Here is a 23,318-nt window from a genome sequence, read left to right on the forward strand (position 1 = left end):
AGAGTTACTGTAATTCTATTGAATAACACATAGTTACAGTTTACAATTTATTATTCTGTAAAAAACAGGAAGAGGAAAAACAATGCTGGGAGCAACTGACATCACACCAGGAAGGGGAATGGCAGGGTTTACATACTTACAGAAAATAAACACCTGCAATATGACCTTTATCACTAGGTGGCAATATAACAATATGTATCCATATAAACCATTAAACATATACGATAAAAAAGTGGGCAGCACACTCCCCACCTGGTATTTTTAGATTATTATATAAGTATGAAGAAAAGGATTATTTTATTTCTTTTATTTTGAGCCTGCTGTAGCCCATTTCTCTTGCATACCGTGAGGTAGCTTCAACACTACACTATTATTAGAATGTGAATCAACTGACATGCAGTGCACAGTTCTGTCCCATAGGTCTAATACTTTGCTCTTTAAAGAGAAATTAAACCTTATTTACATCATAACATTGTCTTTGCATGAGCTTTAGAATTTTGCCATAAAAGTATTAGCCTGATGCTTTTAAATCAGGCTACATCATCCCATTTTCCTCTATGAGGAGGCTGCCATATTTGTGTTTCAGGACTCCGTTAGCATAAGAAGCTATAACTGACAGTTTGCAAAGGGACAGTCAGGTTGGCAAAACAGTCTGGTTTAGGATCTTCAAGTAACAATTACTTACAAAAGCAGGTCTATCAATGAAAAATGATGAACATGACCTATTGGAAACTTTTAAGGTACATTAATATTTTGATTTTTTTAGTGTCAGTATCACTTTAAGAAGCTTAGAGCAGTGTTATAGCAGGGCCCAGGGTGTAGATTAGGAAGTTTTATAGGATATACAAAAGGACAACAAGCAATCCGGACTCAAAGGGATCTGTTAAAACTTGAACTTTATTCCAACATGTTTAAAAACAAATGCCTGACGCGTTTCGTGTGTATGGGGCACTTAGTCATAGGCTGCCTATGACTAAGTGCCCCATACGCACGAAACGCGTCAGGCATTTGTTTTTAAACATGTTGGAATAAAGTTCAAGTTTTAACAGATCCCTTTGAGTCCGGATTGCTTGTCGTCCTTTTTCAACATTTAAGAGATAACTCCCTTCAGCTGCGGGTTCGGGGCTGCAAGCACCCGGACCATTACGGAACTTTGGTGAGCATTCGTTGATTCTCTGCCTTTGAACCATCTGCCTATTATTATATACAGACCTTAAGAGACTGACTCGGGGTTTTTACACCCGAGTCAGACCAACCACTTGGTATTTATTTTTCTTTTCCCCTTTTATTTGTTTTTATTTAATTGGTTGTTGGGCTTTATTCGTTGGCCAGGCTGTGCTTATTATAGCCAATTTGGCCAGTTATATACACACTGATGTTGGCATAATTTGCTAGTTATAGTTATTCATTTAGGAGACACTCAACATAAATTTACGCTCTTAGAGCGCTATAACTTTTTATAGGATATACAGAAGCTTAACATTCACAGGGTACAGACTGCACTTGTATAACCATGCACTTGCAGGGAGTGGAGAATGGATAGAACATGCACTCTGACAGCAGGTTATAGAATATATTGCTTTTGACTCCAATAGCTGTGATAGTGGCTGAGTTTCCCCTGAGACCTCTCTGCTTGGGCCTCTATGGAGCTGGGCACAACCACTGTGGACAATCCTTGCCAGATAGTAGAACTCACCAGACACTTGGAATCGACAAAGGTTTTTTATTTGGAGTGGATGCACAAATTCTGGAGATTAAAAGGAACATTTGCCCTCCTAACCTCTGAAGCAGCTCCTCACACATGGATAGCCTCACACATGGATAGCAGGAAGAGGAAAAAGAATGATGGGAGGAACTGATATCCCACATAAAGAAGGAGAATGTAAGGGTTTAGAAAATAAACACCTTGGTCACTTGGTGGCAATATAACAATATGTATGCATATAAAACATTAGAAATTTACAATAACTACGCTATTAGTTAGTCATTGTTATAAGAATACATTGCATAGAAAATAGTTTCAACTCAATTCTCACAATAATTAACCTTCAGGCTGGAATATCAGTATCTAGGAGACCAGCTAGACATTTTTCCCAAATATCAATCTAACTGGCCTTAAGCTGGGCACTACAAATACAAAGTTTTTTAATCACTGGTTTAGAGGAAACACTCACTGCATAGGGGAGGAGTTGGAGTAAGATGATTAGACTTTTCAGATTTCCAAGGACAGTCCCTTGATTAAAGGGGATTCATTTTGTCCCAGGAATCGTCAATGGTGCTGTAACTCCATAGAATTAAGGGTGACTCTTTTTTCTTGTTGTTATTTTACTGCGTTGGTGCACACTTGTGTGGCTGATGACAAGCATCTGTTCATTCTCCAAATAAAATAAAATTACAAAACTGAGGGCAAATGGTTTCTTCACTGGATGAAATGAAAGAGGGTGAGGACAAAGATTGTTGGTGTGCATCCACTCAAAACATATATATTAGTAAAAAAAACACTTCTGATAAAATACGCCCCACTCAGTGTAAATATGTTGGTGTGATATCAATAATAGAAAATAGACATAATAGAAAATAGTGCAGAATATGGTTTGTCATAGACTAAGATTAGGATCACTAGAAGTAAAACCTAATACGGTTATCTGGCTTAATTGCAGGAAATGCAAAGAGAGGCAACTTCCTGAGATTAAGTCAGATCGCTGTGAGTAATATGTTTTACTCACAGCAATCTCAATGTTAGACTATGGCAAGGAATTTCCAGGAAGATTTGTAGCCAGCAGTAGCAATTTGTTAATGCTGGCTACAAATCCCCCCTTGTGTCACTGCGCTAGGATTTTTTGTATATACAGGTATTTATTATAATCTTTTTATTGATATTTCATTGTGTTTATATTGTGCTAAAATTCTGTAACTGAACCATAAATGGCACTCTTTCCACTTTAATTAAATTTCTTTTTAGAAATAGCTTTAGGATATCTTATGGTTATTGTATATTGTATAGCATTTATAATACAAGAATCACTACTAGTAATTTATATGGAATGTTAACCTTTTTGGTAATTAATTCTTAAACTATGTATGTTTTTTTTATTCACTGTTATGAAGTAGTCACTATTATCATGTTTTTGGGGTTACACTTATTTTGTGAATTACCACTTGTATGAATGATTAGAAGTTGATTACACTGAGTTATTTATGTGTAGGCCCTTGAAATAACACAGCCATAACCCAGGACATTTCAGGCCCACTGGCCTTCAGGTGGACAGCTTTGCTATATAATAAAGCGCATTTTTTATTTGGTCTCCTGTTTTGTTGTTTTGCAGAATTGAATGGATGTCAATTGTACCTCTCCTTATCCTGAAAAGTAACTTCCACTTTCTGGGTTCCCACAAAACTGCAGTGAAAAGAAAAAAAGAGAGGTGCCAATGGGTGCTTAGTTTTTTGGATACAGTGACATTTAGGTTACAGTTTACTTAGCAATAGTTCATTAACATACCTAATTGAAACATCTGTCATGTTGTCTATGGAATTAAAAGACTTCACAAGGTAAATCACTCCATCCATGGAGATTTTATTTCCATTCAAACTAAAATAACAAAAGCATTATGAGAGGACAACAATTGAGATGGGATTGTCAACATTCTTGTGATGATTGTAAAATGTATTACTGACACTTGAAATGAGGCAGTACTCTCTGATTTCAGTTTTTCCCCCACTTCTTTTTGTTTTGTACCCCCTGACTTCTTCTGTCTTATAAATGCAAAATGATTTTTTTATTGCATTATTTATTTTTATTTACTCTCAACAATCATAGTTAATTAATTGCCTACATGAATTTGAGATAAAGACAAACGTTAGCACTTAGATGTATTTCATGTTATGTTGAAGTGGATTTTTCATTGACTGCCCTATACAGTACTGACTGAATATACAATAATAGGGCTCATTTACAATTAAAGCTATAAGTGCGGTTGCACTAAATGCATAAGGTCATGCACATATGTGCCCACTAATAGCGGAAGCCTTAAAGGTACAGATAAGCTAATTCAAGGGTTCTCACTGTGTGTCAGTAAGTGCAACAGACTTGCATGTCTATCTTTAAAATGACTCTAAACAACCCCCAGAACAACATTCATTAGTCCCTGCATTCAGTCTGATCTGGTTTCTAATTTATAAATTGAAATCTTCAGCTCCTTTCCTCTTCTTCCTGGTACAAGCATGAAGCCCTGCTCCCTTTTCTTGTTCAGCTCTCCTCATCTCTCTGACTACAGGGTAGTCCAAGAGGAGAGCCTTCTATGTGTGCCTGACAGAGAAGAAGCTTTCTGGGAATGCACAGAGAAGCAGGAGCCAATGTGCAGCAACAGCAGTTTTTTCTGTGCCCATACATAACTGCTTGACTCACTGTGCATTCCCAAAAAGCTTCTTCTCCAATGGGAAAATCAAATCTGCCTGAATGAGATCTGGCCAATTTTAGGCCTGATATTGGTCGGGTAGGCCTTTTGGAGGTGGCCATACATGGGCAAATAAGCTGCCAAATCTGTCTGAAGGACCCATTTCGGCAGCTGAAATCTGCCTGTGTATGGCCACCGTAGGCCAATATCTAAATGGTTGCTCTGCAAAACCTTGTGCCTTTTGTTACATCACCCCACAGAGGTGTAGCGTTAATTTTGCCATTTTTTTGAAACTCTGGAATAGTATATATGCTTAAACTACCATAACCCCCACTGTATATTTCGCCGCTTGCTATATTAGTGCACGATTTAACGCACGTAACCATTACGTTCGTAGAACTACTTTTCTGCAAATGACCATTTCCCTGAAAACTGGAGGATGCATCACTCTAGGGCCAACACATACTTGAAAAAAATCCCACAGCAAAGTTCATATTGTGTTGCCAAAAGCTCACAAACCACAATTTTCTATAAGTACCGCCTGCCCCAAGTAGGTGAATAATGCGATATTTAGCGCGTCTAACGCTTCTTATGTGTTTGTGAATCATGCGTTGGTATTATTTCTATGCGAGAATTAACGCAATACGTTAAAATTAACGCCTTGCGATCATGTGTTAACGAACGCGATAATACTTTAGCAAATCGCGCGGTTTTTTTTTCGCATCAATTTTAACACTAAAAAGCATGCAATAACGCTTATCACACTTTAGTAAATCAACCCTATAGTTTTTAAAGTGAGCATGCCTTGGGTACATAAAAATACCAATATATACTCACTTAAGAAAACGCAGACTTTTTAGATCAGGGAGAACCTCTGTTATGCGCTTGATCCCAGAATTTTCCAAGTTGTTTTCAGACAAGCTAAGAGAATGATTAAAAAGCAGGTTATGTTTCACAAAACAAAAATGACTACTGAAATACATACAGTATCTGCGGCATATTAAAAAGATCAAATTCACATACTCCAGGCTTGTTAAATGGCTGCACTTTTGGAATATAGAGCAAAGTTTCTCAAAAACTTTATCAAGATGTCGACTGCCAATTATCCTGCAAAACAGCATAAATGTAATAAAAATAACAATACATGCTTAAGCAGGCATGGTGGAAACACAGCTGAAACACACAGGCTTTAAGATATTGACATCCCAGTGGTAAAACAACAGAGGAAACAGACCCCATGGTCACATGTAAAGATCCATTTGTTTGTCAAGGTTACTACCAATATGGTGGGAAATATCAGGCTGATTGGCCATTTGGCCATCAGATCATAATTGCCAATATGAGGGCAAATCAAACCTGCCCAATCAATACATGGCTGATTTTTTAGTTGGGCAGCACTGTCGGTTGGCACCATACAATAAGCTGCCAATGGTGTCTGGAGGGAACAAATCGGCAGCTTTCATCAGCACCCTAAACTTAAAGTTCTGAATAAAAAGTATACTGTTTTCAAACAAAGAAACTGTCTAGCAGATAAGCTGCAAGTACAAAGTACGCAGTGCAGTCATAACTAAAAGTTGTAAATTCCCTTACTGTTCTAATATCAGATACCTGAGTATATTTATCTGAACTTTAAGCTTGTGACTATACACTGCCCTCTAAACCTCTATATGTACACTAACATTTTTGATTTACTGCATTCATTACAAAATAGCACATTGCAGACATTATAGATTACACCACGCAAATGAGCATGCACTACCCTAAGCCCCATAGATTGTGATGTACCCATGAAAACAGCATACTTAACAAACAAATTAAGCCACTGATATAACATGTAAAGATAGAAGATTATACCTGATCTCTCTGTGTTCTGTAGCACACTGTGGTAGGAAATGAATGTCTGCAGTCTGCTGTAGAAACCTAAACAGCAAAACGGGCACTAAGAAAAATTTGAATGTCTACATCGTGCTATGCTTTTGGTTTGTATACTGCACATTATACAAAGGAAATTTACACTTCATTGCACTCGTGAATGTCAGTTTTTTCACACATTTGTAAATATGCCCCTTAGTGCAATCACAATTTTAAGAAGAAGTTAGAGACATTACATGCTTTCTATTAACGCACAGTAGAGATGTACCAGTTGCAGTTATTATTACTTTGGGCTAGAGGCAGATGTAATAGTACCTGCCAGTCTGCAGCCAACACTGGGATTCCCTACACCTCTGAGTGTACTCACAAGGGCTAGGACATTTATAAACAAATGTGGTTTAATAAGCACCACCAGTGTTTAAAAATGGTAATATAAATAAAACAATTGCTTGGCATTTTGTACACAAAGCATATTTACTGTATTTCAGGGGTCTCTAACTCGCGGCCCGCGGGCAATTTGCGGCCCTCGGTACAATATTTTGTGGCCCGCACCAACGCTGAATGAATGGATCGCGATTTTTATTGTGATTCAAGGGATAATGCAAGGCACGGCGGGCGGGAGCTGCTGATTGCGGAAATGATGTTATGCCATCATAACAGTTATTATGGGAAGACGTAAGGAGCTAATTGTGCACTAGTGCTGGGCGGTATACCGGTAAAAACCGATCACCATTTTTTTTTTTTGAAACCGATATGAATTTTCGACATACCGGTGTGCTGAATACTTCCGGGTGCGCACGTGACGTCAGCGCGCACGTGACGTCAGCGCGCACGTGACGTCAGCGCGCACACTCTACAAAAGCGCCATCGCTAGGACGCATTCAGAGTCGGATACCAATGGGAGCTGTCGGGGGTGCCTGGCCAGTAATTATATTTTATGTGAAGGGGATGGGTGGGGGTGGGTGGGTTATACTTATGTGAAGGGGATGGGGTGGTGTTTGGGGTGGGGTGGGGGGTGTGTGTGCGGATGGGGGGGTGTTTGGGGTGGGGGGGGTGCGTGCGGATGGAGGGGTGGGGGGGTGCGTGCGGATGGGGGGGTGTTTGGGGTGGGGTGGGGGGGTGCGTGCGGGTGGGGGGGCTGCGTGCGGATGGGGGGGTGTGGGTGGCGGGTGTTTGGGGTGGTCACCTAATCATGCATGGGGAAAAAAAATACCGTCAAATACCGTGATACCGATATAATTTTGAAAAATACCATGATATAAATTTTTGGTCATACCGCCCAGCACTATTGTGCACACAGAACGTCTTCCCATAATAACTGTTATGATGGCATAACGTCATTTCCGCAATCAGCAGCTCCCGACTTTTTTTTGTGAAATCCCTTATGCGGCCCAGCCTCATCCTGACTTTGCCTCCTGCGGCCCCTAGGTAAATTGAGTTTGAGCCCCCTGCTGTATTTTACCTGATGTCCACTTTTTCTACTCTTGGACAAGAGACCATAGAGCTGACCAGGTAACACAGGCCTTCAACAGATAACTTGGTCCTGTGAAGACTTAAAAAAAAGGGAAGCCATGTTTTAAGGTCAAATAGGCAGAAGCAAATAGAATCCTGTGAGCAAATGAAAATGAAGCATGGCAATATTATTGTGCATTGGGAAAACTCTAGTTCCAGGTTTATTAATAAATGTATGTATGTATGTGTGAGAAGTGGTTGTCCTTTTTGGGCTATTGTCCTGAGACAGTGAGACACTTAAGCCTTCCCTAAAGATGGACAGTGGCTGGGTAACATACAGGCACAAATTGGAAAATAAGAGTGCACAAGGTATGGGCATTTGCCCTTAACCACAGGACTAGGCAAAATAATGTTTTAGTGCTCCAGAAGGTAGCAGCTGAGTTTTTTCTTAAAGAGAGAGAGTGAGTGTTCCCTACGGAGGGATTCAGGGATAGGGTTCCAGAGGTAAGGAGCAGCGAGATACAAAGGTTTAAGATGAGAGAGCGCAGTGGGTGTGGATATTGTAAAAAGGTGGAGGCTCTGAGATGAGCGGAGGAGAAAACCAGGAACATACAGGGAGACCAGTGAACAAATGCAGTGAGGAACAGAGGAGTGAAGGGCTTTGTACATTAGCAGAAGGATTTTGTATGCTATTTTCTTAACAGGCAGCCCTGCTATAGAGATTAAATGATGCTGAACAGGTTGCCTCTTAGGAGAGAGCAGGAGGCCAGTTAGTAGGTGAATGCAGAAATTTAAGCGAGAAAGGATAAGGCCATGTATTAGTGTTTTAGCAGTAAATAGTAAAAGCAAAGGGTGTATCTTGCCAATATTGCTGAGGAAAAAGTGGCAGGTTTTGGCGGTGTTATTAATATGGTTAGAGAAGGAGAGAGCCTAATCAAATATAACCCCAAGGCAGTGTGCTGAATTAACATGGTTAATGGACATGCCGTCAATAGTAATGGTGAAAGGAGGAGAAGGGCTGGGTTTGGGCGGGAATACCATGAGCTCTGTTTTACCTAGGTTAAGTTTGAGGTGGCGTTGGTTCATCCATGAGGAGATAGCCAGGAGGCAGTTAGCAATCTGGGATTAAACATCGGTGGTTAGTGAAGGGGTGCCTAAGTATATCTGGATGTCATCTGCATATAAGTGATATTAAGAAGAAATAAGGTCTCCTAAAGAGAGAGTGTACAGGGAGAACAGCAAAGGACCAAGTAGAGAACCTTGAGGCACCCCCACACTAAGCTGAACCAGGGTAGAGGATTTGTTAGCAAAACCAACAGAGAAGGAGTAGTTTGAAAGATAGGAAGAGAACCAGGGTGCAGCTTGATCCTGGATACCCAGAGAGTAGAGAATTTGCATAAGGACAGAATGGTGGACAGTATCAAAAGCAGAGGAAAGGTCCAGGAGAATGAGAACTGAGTAGTGTCCTTTGGCCTTGGCAATCTGGAGATCATTTGCCACTCTACATAAGTCTGTCTCAGTGGAGTGCACAGTCCGAAAACCAGACTGCATAGGGTCCAGGAGATTATGGATGCAGAGAAAGTTAGTGACACAAAAAAAGTGGCGTGAGGCAGGAGAGAGACGGGATGATAGTTAGATCCAGTGTAGCCTTTTTAAGAATGGGTTTGACACAGGCTTGTTTGAATAGAGAGGGATAAGTACCAGAAGCCATAGAATAATTGAATATGTTTGTAGGAGCTGGAGTAAGGGCAGGGGCACACTGTTTTAGTAGTAATAAGGGCATAGGATCCAGTGAGCAGGTAGTAGGTGGAGAGGAATGGAGAAGCTGAGAAAATTCAGACTCTGTTACAAGATAAAAGCAGCTGAATATGTTCAGATGCGATTGATTCATCAGGTGAAGGAGGAAGTAGAGAGTTAAATATGGAAAATAAGTGCCATGGGTTTGATTTATTATTATTTACAAGTGTATAAAATATGCTTGCTTGGCCTGGGATAGGGCAGCATTGAGACACGTCAGATATTTATCAGTAACTCAGGATCAGAGGAAGCACAGGAGGAGAGGTAAGAAATAAAAGCAGAAGTTATATTCGTGTTGCGAATTGTGTTTTTGGAGTGTTATTAGAAGCAGACATGTGCGAGACAGAAAAAGAGATAAGATGGTGATCTGAAAGAGGAAAAGGCTCGCTGTTAAATGCAGATAGATCTAGATTTTTGGAAAAAAACAGATCTAGGAAATAACCATCCTTATGGGTAGATGTATTAGTCCACTGCTGAAGATCAAATGAGGAGGTTAGATGGAGAAATCGGGATGGCCAGGGCTGAGAAGGGTCATCTATATGGCAATTGAAATCACCCAAAATAATTGCAGTATTGTCCCATTTTGGGTTTCTTAGGCAAAACAAGTTGCATGTCTGCAACAAAACATGTCTCTAAAAACACTGCTTCCATGCGAGGAAGTCCATCTACCTTAACCTCAAATCATTAAGGAACAGAGTGGACAACTAGAAAACTCATTATTAGTATACCAATTTATAAAATAATACTTACCTCAACTGGCCAGAAATCTCTATTCCTGGTAAGCTGTTAACTAGCTCCATACAGCCAACGTCTCCAAGAGGATTATCTGATAAACTGAAATAAAACATGTTTTACTCTCGAAGCCTAATTATAAAATGTTCTTGTTGTTAACAATTACAAACCAAAAGGACCAGTACCATGTTAAGGTAAACAGTCATCCTTTACCAAAACGCAACAGTCCAGTCTACCTCTTTTTAAATAATCAAAACAAGAACTCACCACTCTCCAGCTGTTATGGAACTACCAGTCCCACAATGCATTGCAGGAGTCTGACAGCCACAGTCATGGTTAATTAAGGAAAATGCTTGCTGGGATTTGTAGTTTTATCACAGCTGGAGAGCCAAGGTTCCCTACCCCTGGCCTAGATGGATAGGAAATGTCACAGCTTTATTAACACTATAAACACATTGAACAATAACAGTAAAATAATACAATACATAATAATGAAAAACCATCCTGTGAATGCTTCCCTACACACTTCTTAGGCCACTCAGCATGGCAGCCACCAGGCACTGACACACTCCAATAGGCAAGTAAAAGCAGGATAGGCCTCACTCCACACTCCTACCTCCTAGGGCCTATACTCAATAAGTTAACAAACTGAACTGTACAAAGCAGGGAATATCATCCCCTTCCCACTCACCAAGAATTCCTCCCACCTTAGCTGTGACAAAAAGGCAAACCTCTGCCCCTATTTCTCCCACCAAACACAACAGGGCAAGAGGGTGAGAATGTTTCTCCACATGCTGTGAATAGAAAAGAAATAGCCTGTAGCCCCTTTATACACACCCACATTAACCCCTTCCCTCCTTACCTACATATGTATAGCTAATTATCCTTATTTTCTCTGCCTTCCAAGGCCTGGTCAAAACTTCCCCACTTTCAACTCATTTTAGTTCAGGGAGCCCCATTAATCCCATTTTAAAAACAATCAAAATTTACTCTTTGGAACCCTAGTCTTTAGTTCGTAAAATAATACATCACCTTTAACCTACAACTGCCTTATAGTAACTTCATAAATTAAGGGTCAGATATATCAAAGTGTATTTATCAAATGGTGAACTCTAACAAAAAATCCCATAGGAATAAATAGAGTGAGTGGTAAAATTTCTGTGGTGAGCTCTAATCTCACACTTTTCATATTAAAGTTACCCCTTATACTAGGTTGTTGGTTAGTCAAACTGAATAAAAGCATTTAAAAAAAAATCAGGAAATTACATTATATAATTTTTAAAGAATGTATTTGTATTGCACTGCTGCACATAAGTATTTGAACACCTGAGAAAATCAGAGTTAATATTTGGTACAGAAGCCTTTGTTTGCAATTACAGAGGTCAAATGTTTCCTGTAGTTCTTGACCAGGTTTGCACACACTGCAACAGGGATTTTGGCCCTCTACTCCACACAGATCTCCTCTAGATCTCTCAGGTTTCAGGGCTGGACTGACTCAGCCACTCCAGAACCTTGATATGCCTCTTACGGAGCCGCTCCTTTGTTATTCTGGCTGTGTGCTTCGGGTCATTGTCATGTTGGAAGACCCAGCCACGACCCATCTTTAATGCTCTGACTGAGGGAAGGAGGTTGTTGTTTAAAATCTCACAATACATGGCCCCATTCATCCTCTCCTTAATACAGTGCAGTCGTCCTGTCCCCTTTGCAGAAAAGCACCCCTAAAGCATGATGTTACCACCCCCATGCCTCACAGTAGGGATGGTGTTCTTGGGATGCAACTCATCCATATTTTTCCTCCAAACACTGTGAGTGAAGTTTAGACTAAGTTCTACTTTGGTCTCATCTGACCACATGACTTTCTCCCATGCCTCCTCTGGATCATCCAGATGGTCACTGGCAAAGTTTAGACGGGCTGGACATGTGATGACTTGAGCAGGGGAACCTTGTGTGCAATGCATTATTTCAAACCATGACAGCGTAGTGTTCTGCCGACAGTGACCTTTGAAACTGTGGTCCCAGCTCTTTTCATGTCATTGACTCCTCCCTTGTGGTTCTGGGCTGATTCCTCACCTTTCCCATCATCAGTGATACCCCATGAGGTGAGATCTTGCATGGAGCCCCAGTCCTAGGGAGACTGACAGTCGTCTTTAGCCTCTTCCATTTTCTAACAATTGCTCCAACAGTTGATCTATTTTCACCAAGCTGCTTGGTAATTGCCCTGTAGCTATGGTGTCTTTTGACAGCTCTTTGGTCTTGCCCATGGTAGTAGTTGGAGTCTGACTGACTGTGGGGTGGACAGGTGTCTTTAACCCTTTCCCTGCCAAGCACGTAGCTTCTACCTGCTGGCATAAAAAGTTGTTGTGTGCCAAGCACGTAGAAGCTACGTTTTCCATTAAAGGAGCGCGTTCTCTGCACTCGCTGATCAATGCGAGTGCAGAGACGCGCTGCCAGCCCCACAACCCCCTAGGCAACCAGCTTACCGGCACTGATGCTCCTCTGCCCCCTCCGATCGCCCCCAGAGTGACCCCAAGTCGCGTGCCTGCTGTGTGGGGTATTTAAACCCAGCCCCAGGCACCGCCCCCTCACTCGTGGAGCCCCCTGGAGCCTGCCTGCAGCCCCCTGCGACCCTCCGGCACCGAGAGCTTTATTTATACACTTCACACATTTTTTTTTTTGGCTGATTTTACTTTTCTTTTTACACTTTTTTTTTTTTACTTTTTTTGCACAGGCATACACTTACACACACATACACACACATATACACATACAAGTGTGCACACATTTTTTTTTTTACTTTGCCTTTATTTTATTTTCCATTTTAGCCTTTACACTCTAATCACTGTTTGATCAGTATTTTGTATTATTGATTTTATTTGTTTCATTGCTTTTTCAGTTCTGCATTGTGCTTTATTTCTGTTTTATTACTTGTTTTACTCTATTACTCTGTTTTTTAAGTTCTGCGTCATACTTTTATTACTGTTATATTGTTTGGTACCTTGATTTTGTAGTGTGACAAGTGATCAGGTACCCTGAACGCAAGTCACACGGCAAATCACATTTTTCTTGCATTTTCAGTGATTTTCTGAGTTTCTAGTTCTGCGTTGTACTTTTGATTAGTGATATTACTTGTGTTACCTTTGATTTTGCAGTGTGACAAGTGATCAGGTACCCTGAACGCAAGTCACACGGCATAATCACATTTCTTTTTTTTGCATTTTATTGCATGTTTCAGTGGTTTCATTGCATTTTTAGATTTGTGTTGCTGTTCATTTACTGTTCTTGCTTATTTATTGTTCTTGGTTGTATTTAGAGAACTTTGCTTGTGTTACTTTTATTTCAGTAGTAATAAGGTCATAATGACTTTTTTTGTATATTCAGTGATTTTATTGCATTTTTGCAATTTCACAGGTAAGGGGGTGTTTAGACTGAAAAACTGCATTGTGTGCACTTAGAGTGCACCTCCAAACTTTCAAGCTGAAATTGCCCTTGTGTATTGCCCCTGTTTTGGGCTGTTTGGAGGCCGTGTCTTTAGGTGCACCCATGCATGTGGGGTATCGTTTTGTTCAGGACAAGTTGCAGATTGATATTTTAGTGGGTTTTTTTTTCGTTGTTATGGTAATTTCAGGGAGAAATCTAACTTTGGATCTTTTTTTTTTCTTTATTTCCGGCCACACCCAAACTTCTACGGAGAACTGTGTCCACAATTCTGCATGTAGAAAAAAAAGAATGGTGCTGCTGAATAGCTACAGATGTGCACTTTCAGAAAACATATAGTTTGTGGGGGTATTTCACAAGTAAGAGGGTGTTTAGACTGAAAAGCTGCATGGTGTGCACTTAGAGCCCAGCTCCAAACTTTCCAGCTGAAATTGCTCTTATGTATTGCCCCTGTTTTGGGCTGTTTGGAGGCCGTGTCTTTAGGTGCACCCTGGGGTATCGTTTTACTCGGGATAACTTGTTCTTTCATATCCTGCCTTCATTTCAAAATTTTCGTTGGTTTTTAATTCTCAAATTTACTTTGTGACTGTGATAGTGTTTCAGAAAAAAATAAATAAAAAATTTGGTATCTGTTTTTATGGTATCTGTATGACGGGCTAAATTTAGAGCAAAAACTACACCACAACTAAAAATCTAGAGGTGTGCAGTTTCTAAAAATGTGTGACTTATGGGGGTATTCCATTTCTGTCATAAGATATGCCTTGTTAAAATAAAGAAGACCTTTTCACTTTCGTTTCAATGTAAAATTGCACAAAATACAGTTTTATTATTGGGGTGTCTTCTGGACAAGAAAAGGAGATTTTGTGATTACTCACCGTTAAATCCTTTTCTCTTAGGACGTCTGTGGGACACAGGGACCATGGGTATAGTATCTACCAGCAGGAGGCAGGACACTAGAAGAGGAAGAAGAGGAAAAGGCCCCTCCTCCCTGCTACTATACCCCCTGTAGCTTCCTTAGAGCGCCAGTTTTGTCAACAAAGAAAGAGACAGTATAACTTAACTATCTACATAAGCAGAAAACTTTCCAGAGGAACCGGTTCAGGGGGGGAAGCCCTGTGTCCCACAGACGTCCTAAGAGAAAAGGATTTAACGGTGAGTAATCACAAAATCTCCTTTTCTCTTACAGGTGTCTGTGGGACACAGGGACCATGGGGACATACCAAAGCTGCCCCAACAGAAGAAAGGGTGGGAGAAACGGTTTTAGGTAACTGCGGCTTGCAGCACCTTTCTCCCGAAATGAGCATCAGATGCCGCAAAAATCTCAAATCTGTAAAATTTAGTGAAGGAATGAATGGAGGACCATGTAGCGGCCCTACAGACCTGTTCGGCTGAGGCCCTGTTTCTAAAGGCCCAAGAGGTGCTAATTCCCCGAGTCGAGTGAGCCTTGAGATGAAGGGGCGGCTGTTTGCCTCTGGCAATGTATGCTCTGCGGATGGCTTCCCTAATCCAATGGGATAAGGTAGCCTTGGAGGCCGGAGAACCCTTTTGGGGGCCAGCGGGCACAATGAAGAGGGCTGAGGACTGGCGAATGTCCTTGGTGCGGTGGAGGTAGAACTTTAACGCCCGGACCGGGTCCAAGGCGTGCAAGGCTACTTCCTTAGGCGAGGAAGGCTGAGGACAAAAGGACGGGATGGTGATGTCCTGGTTGATGTGAAAGGAAGAGCCGACCTTAGGCACGAAGGAAGGCAAAGTTCTGAGGACCGCCCGGTCTGCATGGAATACGAGGTATGGCTGGAGATGCGAAAGAACCGAGATCTCAGACACCCTGCGAGCTGAAGAGATGGCTAGGAGAAAGACTGTTTTCCAGGTGAGCCATGCCAGAGGTATGCTACCCAGGGGATCGAATGGGGGCCCCTGAAGAACTGTGAGAACTAGGTAAGAAGGTGGCTATGTCCGGTAGGGTGGCCAGGCGACGTTGGAAGAGGACAGATAGTGCCGAGATCTGAGATTTAAGGGATCCCAGTGAAAGACCCTTGGAAAGCCCCGACTGAAGGAAGGAGAGGAGGCGGGGTAAGGAGAAGGTCTGGAAGGAATAGCCCTCCGTGTCGCACCAATCCTTAAATATCCTCCAAACACGGTGGTAGGTTCTGGAGGAAACCGGCCTTCAGGCAGCCATCATGGTACGGATGACCTCGGGAGAGAAACCCTTGCGTTGGAGCACTAGGGACTCAAGAGCCAGGCCATCAAATTCAGGAATGCCGGGTCCGGGTGGTGGATCGGGCCTTGGGAGAGAAGGTCGGGAACCAGGGGAAGGTTCCAGGGTTCGGCCCTGCTGAGAGCTACCAGCTCGGAGAACCAGGCCCTTTTGGGCCAGAAGGGGGCCACTAGGATCACCGGGTTGGAACCGGCTTTGATCTTCTTGATGACTCTGGGCAGAAGAGGAAGCGGGGGGAATACGTAAGCCAGAGGGAAGTCCCAACTGGCTGTGAGAGCATCGGCTGCCAGAGCTAGAGGGTCGCGGCACCTGGCCATGAATTGAGGGACTTGCCGGTTCAGGCGAGATGCCATGAGGTCTATGCTCGGGAGACCCCATCGATCGACGATGTCCTGAAAGATACTTGGACTTAGGGCCCACTCTCCTGGGTCGAGCTGCTGCCGGCTGAGGTAATCGGCCTGCCAATTCTCGAGACCCGGGATGTAGACTGCTGTCAGCCGGGAGTCCCGGGCCTCCGCCCAGGTCAGAATAAGACTGACCTCCCTGAGAGCTTGACGGCTTCGGGTTCCGCCTTGATGATTTAGGTAGGCAACCGTGGTGGCGTTGTCGGATTGTACCTTGATGGCCTGTCCCCGAAGAAGGTGTTGCCAGTGCAATAGAGCCAGACGGACTGCCCGGATCTCCAGAATGTTGATGGGAAGGAGAGCTTCGGTCTTTGACCAGGTCCCTTGAGCTGAGAGGTGGTCCAGAACTGCTCCCCAACCCTTGAGGCTGGCATCCGTGGTCAGAAGGCGCCAGTGAGGTTCCTGGAGGGGGCGCCCCCTGGCAAGGTGAGGTGTGTTGAGCCACCATGCAAGAGAAGTCTTCGTCTTGGGAAGGATCTGGATTCTCTGGGACAGACTGGTGCGTGTCCACTGATCCAGGATGTTCCACTGAAGGTCGCGCAGATGAAACTGTGCGAAGGGCACGGCTTCTATGGACGACACCATGGACCCCAGTACCTGCATGGCAAAATGGATAGATGGGCCCTGTGATTGGATCAGGCGACGCGTCAAGTCCTGAATTCGGGAGATCTTTTCTGGAGGGAGGAATACCCTCTGCTGGGCTGTGTCGAAGATCATGCCCAGGAAGGGCATTCGACGGGATGGAGTGAGTCGTGATTTCTCCAAGTTGATCTTCCAACCCAGGGAAGTTAGGGTTGAAGTGACCAGTTCCAATTCGGATGTCGCAGCCGACTGGGATGGCGCCTTGAGAAGAAGGTCGTCCAGATATGGGGTGATTGACACCCCTTGAGCCCTGAGAGACGCTGCTACCGCTGCCATGATCTTGGTAAAAATGCGAGGTGCCGAGGTGAGCCCGAAGGGAAGAGCCGTGAACTGGAAGTGGAGGTTTTTGACCGCAAATCTTAAGTATTTCCAATGGGGAGGGAAAATGGGGACGTGGAGGTAGGCGTCCTTTATGTCTAGCGCCACTAGGTATTCGTTGTGACCCATGGCCGCAATGACTGACCTGAGTGATTCCATTTTGAACCGAGAGAAGCGAAGGAAGGTGTTGAGCTTCTTGAGGTCTAGGATGGGTCGAAAGGACCTGTCTCGTTTTGGAACGAGAAAGAGATTGGAATAAAATCCCCGGAACCTCTCCTCGGGAGGCACCTGCATGATCACTCTCTCGTCCAGGAGGTCTTGTATGATGGCGAGAAATGCGGACTGTTTGGGAGGGTCCTGAGAGAGCCGGGACATGAAGAACCGGCTCGGAGGGGTGGCAAGAAACTCGAGACGGTAGCCGAAGGATACCACTCGGTGTACCCAGGGATCGGAAGTAAGACGAAGCCAGGCCTCGCGGAACTGGCGAAGTCTGCCTCCTACGGGAGGAGGACTTACTGCCCGGGGGTAGTCATGTGGAAGAGGACTTGTCGGCGGGCTTGGATTGAGGACGCCTACCCTGCCAGGAGTACTTGGTCCGCGCTTGGAACCTGGGTTTTCCCGCGGGGTTCTGCGTGGAGGAATCCCTGGAGGAAGAGACCTTGGAGCCCCTGGGGCGAAAAAAGCGACCCCTGCGAAAGGAAGGGCGAGTCCGAGACTGGGGAAGGAAGGTGCTCTTCCCCCCAGTGGCTTGGCTGATTATCTTGTCGAGTTCTGGCCCGAATAGGAGCTTGCCCCTAAAGGGGAGAGTGGTGAGGGACTTCTTAGAGGACATGTCAGCAGACCAGAGCTTAAGCCAGAGGGAACGGCGTGCCGCTACAGCCAGGGCTGAGGTACGACTGATGGCCTGGGCTGAGTCCAGGGATGCTTCGCATAGGTACTCGTTGGCGTCACGAATTTGGGAGGCTAAAAGGGACAATTCCTGTCTGGAAGAGCCCGAGGATATGCCTTCTAAGAGCGAATTGGACCAGGTTTGAACTGCCCGGGAAACCCAGGCCGAGGCCAAGGTGGGACGGAGGCTTTCTCCAGCTGAAGTAAATGTTGCTCTGAGGAAACCCTCCATCTTTTTATCCATCGGATCCTTGAAGGAGGAGGAATCCGGGACAGGAAGGGCGGTGTTCTTGGATAAGCGGGACACCGGAGCGTCTACCAAAGGAGGGGTAGACCATCTCTCCAGGGTCTCTTGTGGAAAGGGATACGAGTGTTGGAAACGCCGTGAGGTCTGGAATCGCCTCTCAGGGTGATCCCACTCCGCTTGGATAAGGGAGTCCAGTTGATCGTGGGAAGGAAAAACCGAGGCGGTCTTTTTCTGACGCTTGAAGAGAGAGGCAGAAGACTCTAGAGAGGATTCTGGAGTCTTGAGGTCAAGGCAGGTCATTACTGAAGCAATGAGAGCATCAATGGCCTCTGGTGACGATCTAGATGCGTCCTCCGGGTCATCTGGCACGTCGGAGGAAATCTCCCCCTCGCTTAGGGAGTGGTCCTCCCAAGTAGCCGAGGCGTGGAGAGACTCTGAGTCGCTGTAGTCATCCAAGCGGAGTAAGGCTTGCCGCTTGAGGGACTTAGGAGGATGAGGTTCCTCCCTATCTAACTTGTCCAAGAGCTTATCAAGGCAGGCTGCAAGCTTGGGAATGCCGGTGGAAAGCTGGGCCGCCCATAAGGGAGGATCCTGTTGGGAAGAGGAAGCTTGCGCTTGAGCATCCAGAGCCAGTGCTGGAGTAGGGTCCCCCCCTGCTAATTCTGAACTGGGGGCAGTGGCACGTCCGGAGCCTGGGACTGGGTCTCAGCCGGAATTTTGGAGCAAGAGGAACAAAGAGGTTCCTTTCTTCCAGATGGAAGACGTTTGCAGCATCTGGCGCATGCTAGGTATTTTACCTTTGAGGAGCTAGAAGCCCCCCTGGAAAAGGGGCCTTCTGGAATGCCTTCTGCCATGACAGAAAAGGAGCAAGACAAGCAGTCCTACAATGGTCAGCAGATAAACGCAAAAAAGACAGGCAGGCTTTAATGCAAGTCAATGCAAGGGAGATAGGGGAATTCCCCCTCCTTACACCTTAGGATAACCCTTTTTTTTTTTTTTTTTTTTTTTTTTTTATATAAAGGGTGTAAGGGAATATATGAGGCGATTAGGCACAGATATAATTCAATACATAAGTAATTGTATGCTTCCCAAGCAGAAAAATACCCTCACATAACTCAGCAAAGGAATACAGTCTCCTCAACCCTGGAGGGGTTACCCGATCAGACAGACCCAACCGCGCTAAAAAGCCCAGCCTTGCCCTCCTGAAATTCCCCTAATAGTGCCCCCTCTGCCAAAGATACCGTCCCTGTGTCCGGAGAGCCAAGGAGAGCCCCTGAGGATGCGACCGTTCAGGATGGAGAGCGGAGCAGAATGGCGCGAAGGAGGAAAGCGCGCGAACAGAGGCGCGCAGAAAATGGCGGCGCGTAGTGATGTCATCCGGAAGGGACGGTGGAACGCATGGGGCCGCGGTGGAACGCATGGGGACCGGCAGAGGGACCGCTGAAGGTACTGAGGCGAGGGGGGCTGTTTAGGTAGGCTGGCAGGCTGAGCAGGCAGGCTGGGAGCTGAACTGACCTGGGGTGCAGCTGAGAAGGAGGAAGCGCCGGACAGCGTCTGCACTCACAGGTAGAGGCAGGGAATCTGTGTGGCCCGCTCAGAGAGTCTTACTGGCCCCGGTGCTTGAGTCCCACGTAGGGGGAAGCCTGTGGAGGGAACTGCAGTAGGCCCTATAGGTCGACCCCTGGTGCCAGAATAATCTGGCCGCAGACTTCAGAGAGCTGTAAGATCCTGTCTCCTGAGGACACTAGAAAAAACTGGCGCTCTAAGGAAGCTACAGGGGGTATAGTAGCAGGGAGGAGGGGCCTTTTCCTCTTCTTCCTCTTCTAGTGTCCTGCCTCCTGCTGGTAGATACTATACCCATGGTCCCTGTGTCCCACAGACACCTGTAAGAGAAAAGTGGGTTACCAATACATATTTGGTATTGTTGGATTCAGCAGAATCGGGGCTTTTACAAACATTAAAAAAATTTTAAGTTAATGTAATCGTTCTTGGAAAAAAAACACAAAATAAAAATACTTTTTTCTTTATTTAACTTTTTTTTTACACATTTCACTCAAAAAATGTGTTAAATCTCCAGAAAAAGTACAAAATTTTATTACAATGTTCAAGCCCAAGTCGTTCCGGAAAAAACGATATATAGCATGCTTTATTTCATGTAGGTTTTCTTGTCAAAAAACCGAAGCAAATGTACTGAGTGCAAAATGTCCAAAAATGGCTTGGCAGTAGATGTTCACTTTTGGGACAAATTGGCTGGCAGTGAAAGGGTTAAAGAGCTCAGACAGGTGCTACTAATTTAGATTAATGAGTGAAGTAGAGGTGGACTATTTAAGGCTAATGCCACACGAGGCGTAGGGCCGATACACACATGAAAATGCGAGACTTTGCATTATCTTGCGTTTTCATTCGTATATCGGCTACATGTGCCTGCACCCGAGTGTATCTCATTCATTCGGGTGCAGGCACATGTAGGAGGTGTAGGGTGGAATTTTCAGCAAGTGCTTTTACGCTAGCTGAAAATATCCGCCCTACGCCTTGTATGGCATTAGCCTAAAGGCAGAGTAACAGGTCTTTGAGAGCCAGAATTCTTACTGATTGCCAGGTGTTCAAATACTTATGTGCAGCAGTTGCAATACAAATACATTCTTTATAAATCATACAATGTGATTTCCAGAATTTTTTTTTAAATGCTGTCTCTCACAGTGGGAATGCACCTACAATGTGAATTTCAGACCCCTCCATGATTTCTAAGTAGGTGAACTTGCAAAATCGCAGGGTGTTCAAATACTTATGTTCCTCACTGTATAACACTATTTATGTGTGTTCTACCTGGCATAACATGATTGCAATGAGGTACTCCATAGATAGATCTCTCGTATATTTTTAAAAGCGTGTTTTTGTTCCAAAACCAAAAAGACAGATAACAATAATTAATGTAGTTATATGAACTTTACAATATTTTCAATATTCATTATTAATATGAAAAGCTTTTACTGGAATGTATTTTTTAGAAGTGAAATACACAAACTAGAAATGCTTATTGGAAAAAGACCTATATAGATTACATTAAAGTGGTAATTTATTGTCATAGTTAACCAATTTTCATTTGTAACATACTTGATATCTGAGATCTGTGAGAGGTCTTGGAGAATCTGTACAACATGCTGTATGTCAGATGAAGTCAGGTCACAGTGTGTAAGGCTGCAAGAAAATATAAGGAAAAGTGTAAATATATGTATTTGCCTTGAGAAAGGTCCAGATGGGGACCGAAACGTAACGTTGGCTGTTCATGCGTTTTTAATACACAATTGATCTTTTTGGAATATAACTCGGTGTTGCTGGTCTTTTTTTGGATATATATATATATATACACAAGAACAAAAGGAGCACACCCTTCAGATAATCAAATGCCCTGGGTGCTGGCCAAAAATAACAATAAAGGAACAGAGTGCCGCACACATGGGGACATAGAAAAATGCAAAACGTGTTTACATTTATTATAGTGTTTAAGCCATCACCAGTGGTTGCCCATAGCAACCAATCAGATCTTTGTATTTGTGTTCTACCTCGTAGACAACTGTTGTTACTGCTGAATGGTTGCTATGGGCAACATCACCAGTGATGTTGGCTTAGACACTATAATAAATGTGCTCCACAGTGTTTCTACTTTTATCCTTGCCAATGTGACAGTAGAGCACTGGTTTTAGCAGTATCATATTTATTAACCTAATAACCAGACTGATGCACAGTCAGATATCAAGACTTCCATTGTGGGCAATCAATAAGTAAGGGTTAAAAAATAAAATGAAGGCATGCAGTCATAGAATTCATAAAGAATTTCTGTCTTTTATTCTCACACTCTCGAAACCCTAGTATAGCAACAACCCCAATACGCCCATCAAAGTGCATGTTCTCTAGTCAAAACTATGTAACAAGCTTGGTAAGTGTAAACTGACTCCTTGCTCTCCATACATTAGCAAATTTTCAGTTTTAATAGCCACTCTCTTCTTTCTACTGATTACATAGTTACATAGTTACATAGGGTTGAAAAAAGAATCCATCAAGTTCAACCCATCCAAGTAAACCCAGCACACACAACCCACACCTACCAATCTATACACTCACAAACTATATATACAACCACTAATACTAACTGTAGATATTAGTATCACAATAGCCTTGGATATTCTGATTATTCAAGAACTCATCCAGGCCCCTCTTAAAGGCATTAACAGAATCTGCCATTACCACATCTCTAGGAAGGGCATTCCACAACCTCACTGCCCTCACCGTGAAAAACCACCTACGCTGCTTCAAATGGAAGCTCCGTTCCTCTAATCTAAAGGGGTGGCCTCTGGTGCGTTGATTGTTTTTATGGGAAAAAAGAACATCCCCCATCTGCCTATAATCCCCTCTAATGTACTTGTACAGAGTAATCATGTCCCCTCGCAAGCGCCTCTTTTCCAGAGAAAACAACCCCAACCTCGACAGTCTAACCTCATAGTTTAAATCTTCCATCCCCTTAAACAGTTTAGTTGCACGTCTCTGCACTCTCTCCAACTCATTAATATCCTTCTTAAGGACTGGAGCCCAAAACTGCACCGCATACTCAAGGTGAGGCCTTACCAGGGACCTATAAAAGGGCAAAATTATGGTCTCATCCCTTGAGTCAATGCCCTTTTTTATACAAGACAGCACTTTATTTGCTTTAGTAGCCACAGAATGACACTGCCAGGAATTTGTAGATTGTAAGCTCTTTTGGGCAGGGCCCTCTTCACCTCTTGTATCGGTTATTGATTGCTTTATATGTTACTCTGTATGTCCAATGTATGTAACCCACTTATTGTACAGTGCTGCGGAATATGTTGGCGCTTTATAAATAAATGTTAATGTAATGTAATGTAATTAGACAACTTGTTATCTAC

General features: G+C 43.6%; 1 protein-coding gene across 7 annotated transcripts in view; it reads right to left on the reverse strand.

Annotated features, from left to right (window-relative positions):
• nlrc5 (NLR family CARD domain containing 5) overlaps positions 1–23,318 on the reverse strand; it is a 99,664-nt gene that overhangs the window by 49,752 nt on the left and 26,594 nt on the right. For 6 of the 7 annotated variants that reach the window (XM_031900763.1, XM_031900764.1, XM_018093489.2 and 3 more), the window contains 8 exons: positions 21,511–21,594; positions 10,266–10,349; positions 7,729–7,818; positions 6,249–6,314; positions 5,418–5,501; positions 5,232–5,315; positions 3,500–3,589; positions 3,350–3,397 (listed from right to left, as the gene is read on the reverse strand). In XM_031900763.1, coding sequence (XP_031756623.1) covers positions 3,350–3,397; positions 3,500–3,589; positions 5,232–5,315; positions 5,418–5,501; positions 6,249–6,314; positions 7,729–7,818; positions 10,266–10,349; positions 21,511–21,594 — 630 coding nt within the window. The remainder of the gene's footprint in view (positions 1–3,349; positions 3,398–3,499; positions 3,590–5,231; positions 5,316–5,417; positions 5,502–6,248; positions 6,315–7,728; positions 7,819–10,265; positions 10,350–21,510; positions 21,595–23,318) is intronic. The other variant, XM_031900766.1, reaches the window with a different exon arrangement.

Source organism: Xenopus tropicalis, chromosome 4 (assembly GCF_000004195.4).
Source record: "Xenopus tropicalis strain Nigerian chromosome 4, UCB_Xtro_10.0, whole genome shotgun sequence".
In the NCBI taxonomy this organism is placed as follows: Eukaryota; Metazoa; Chordata; class Amphibia; order Anura; family Pipidae; genus Xenopus; species Xenopus tropicalis.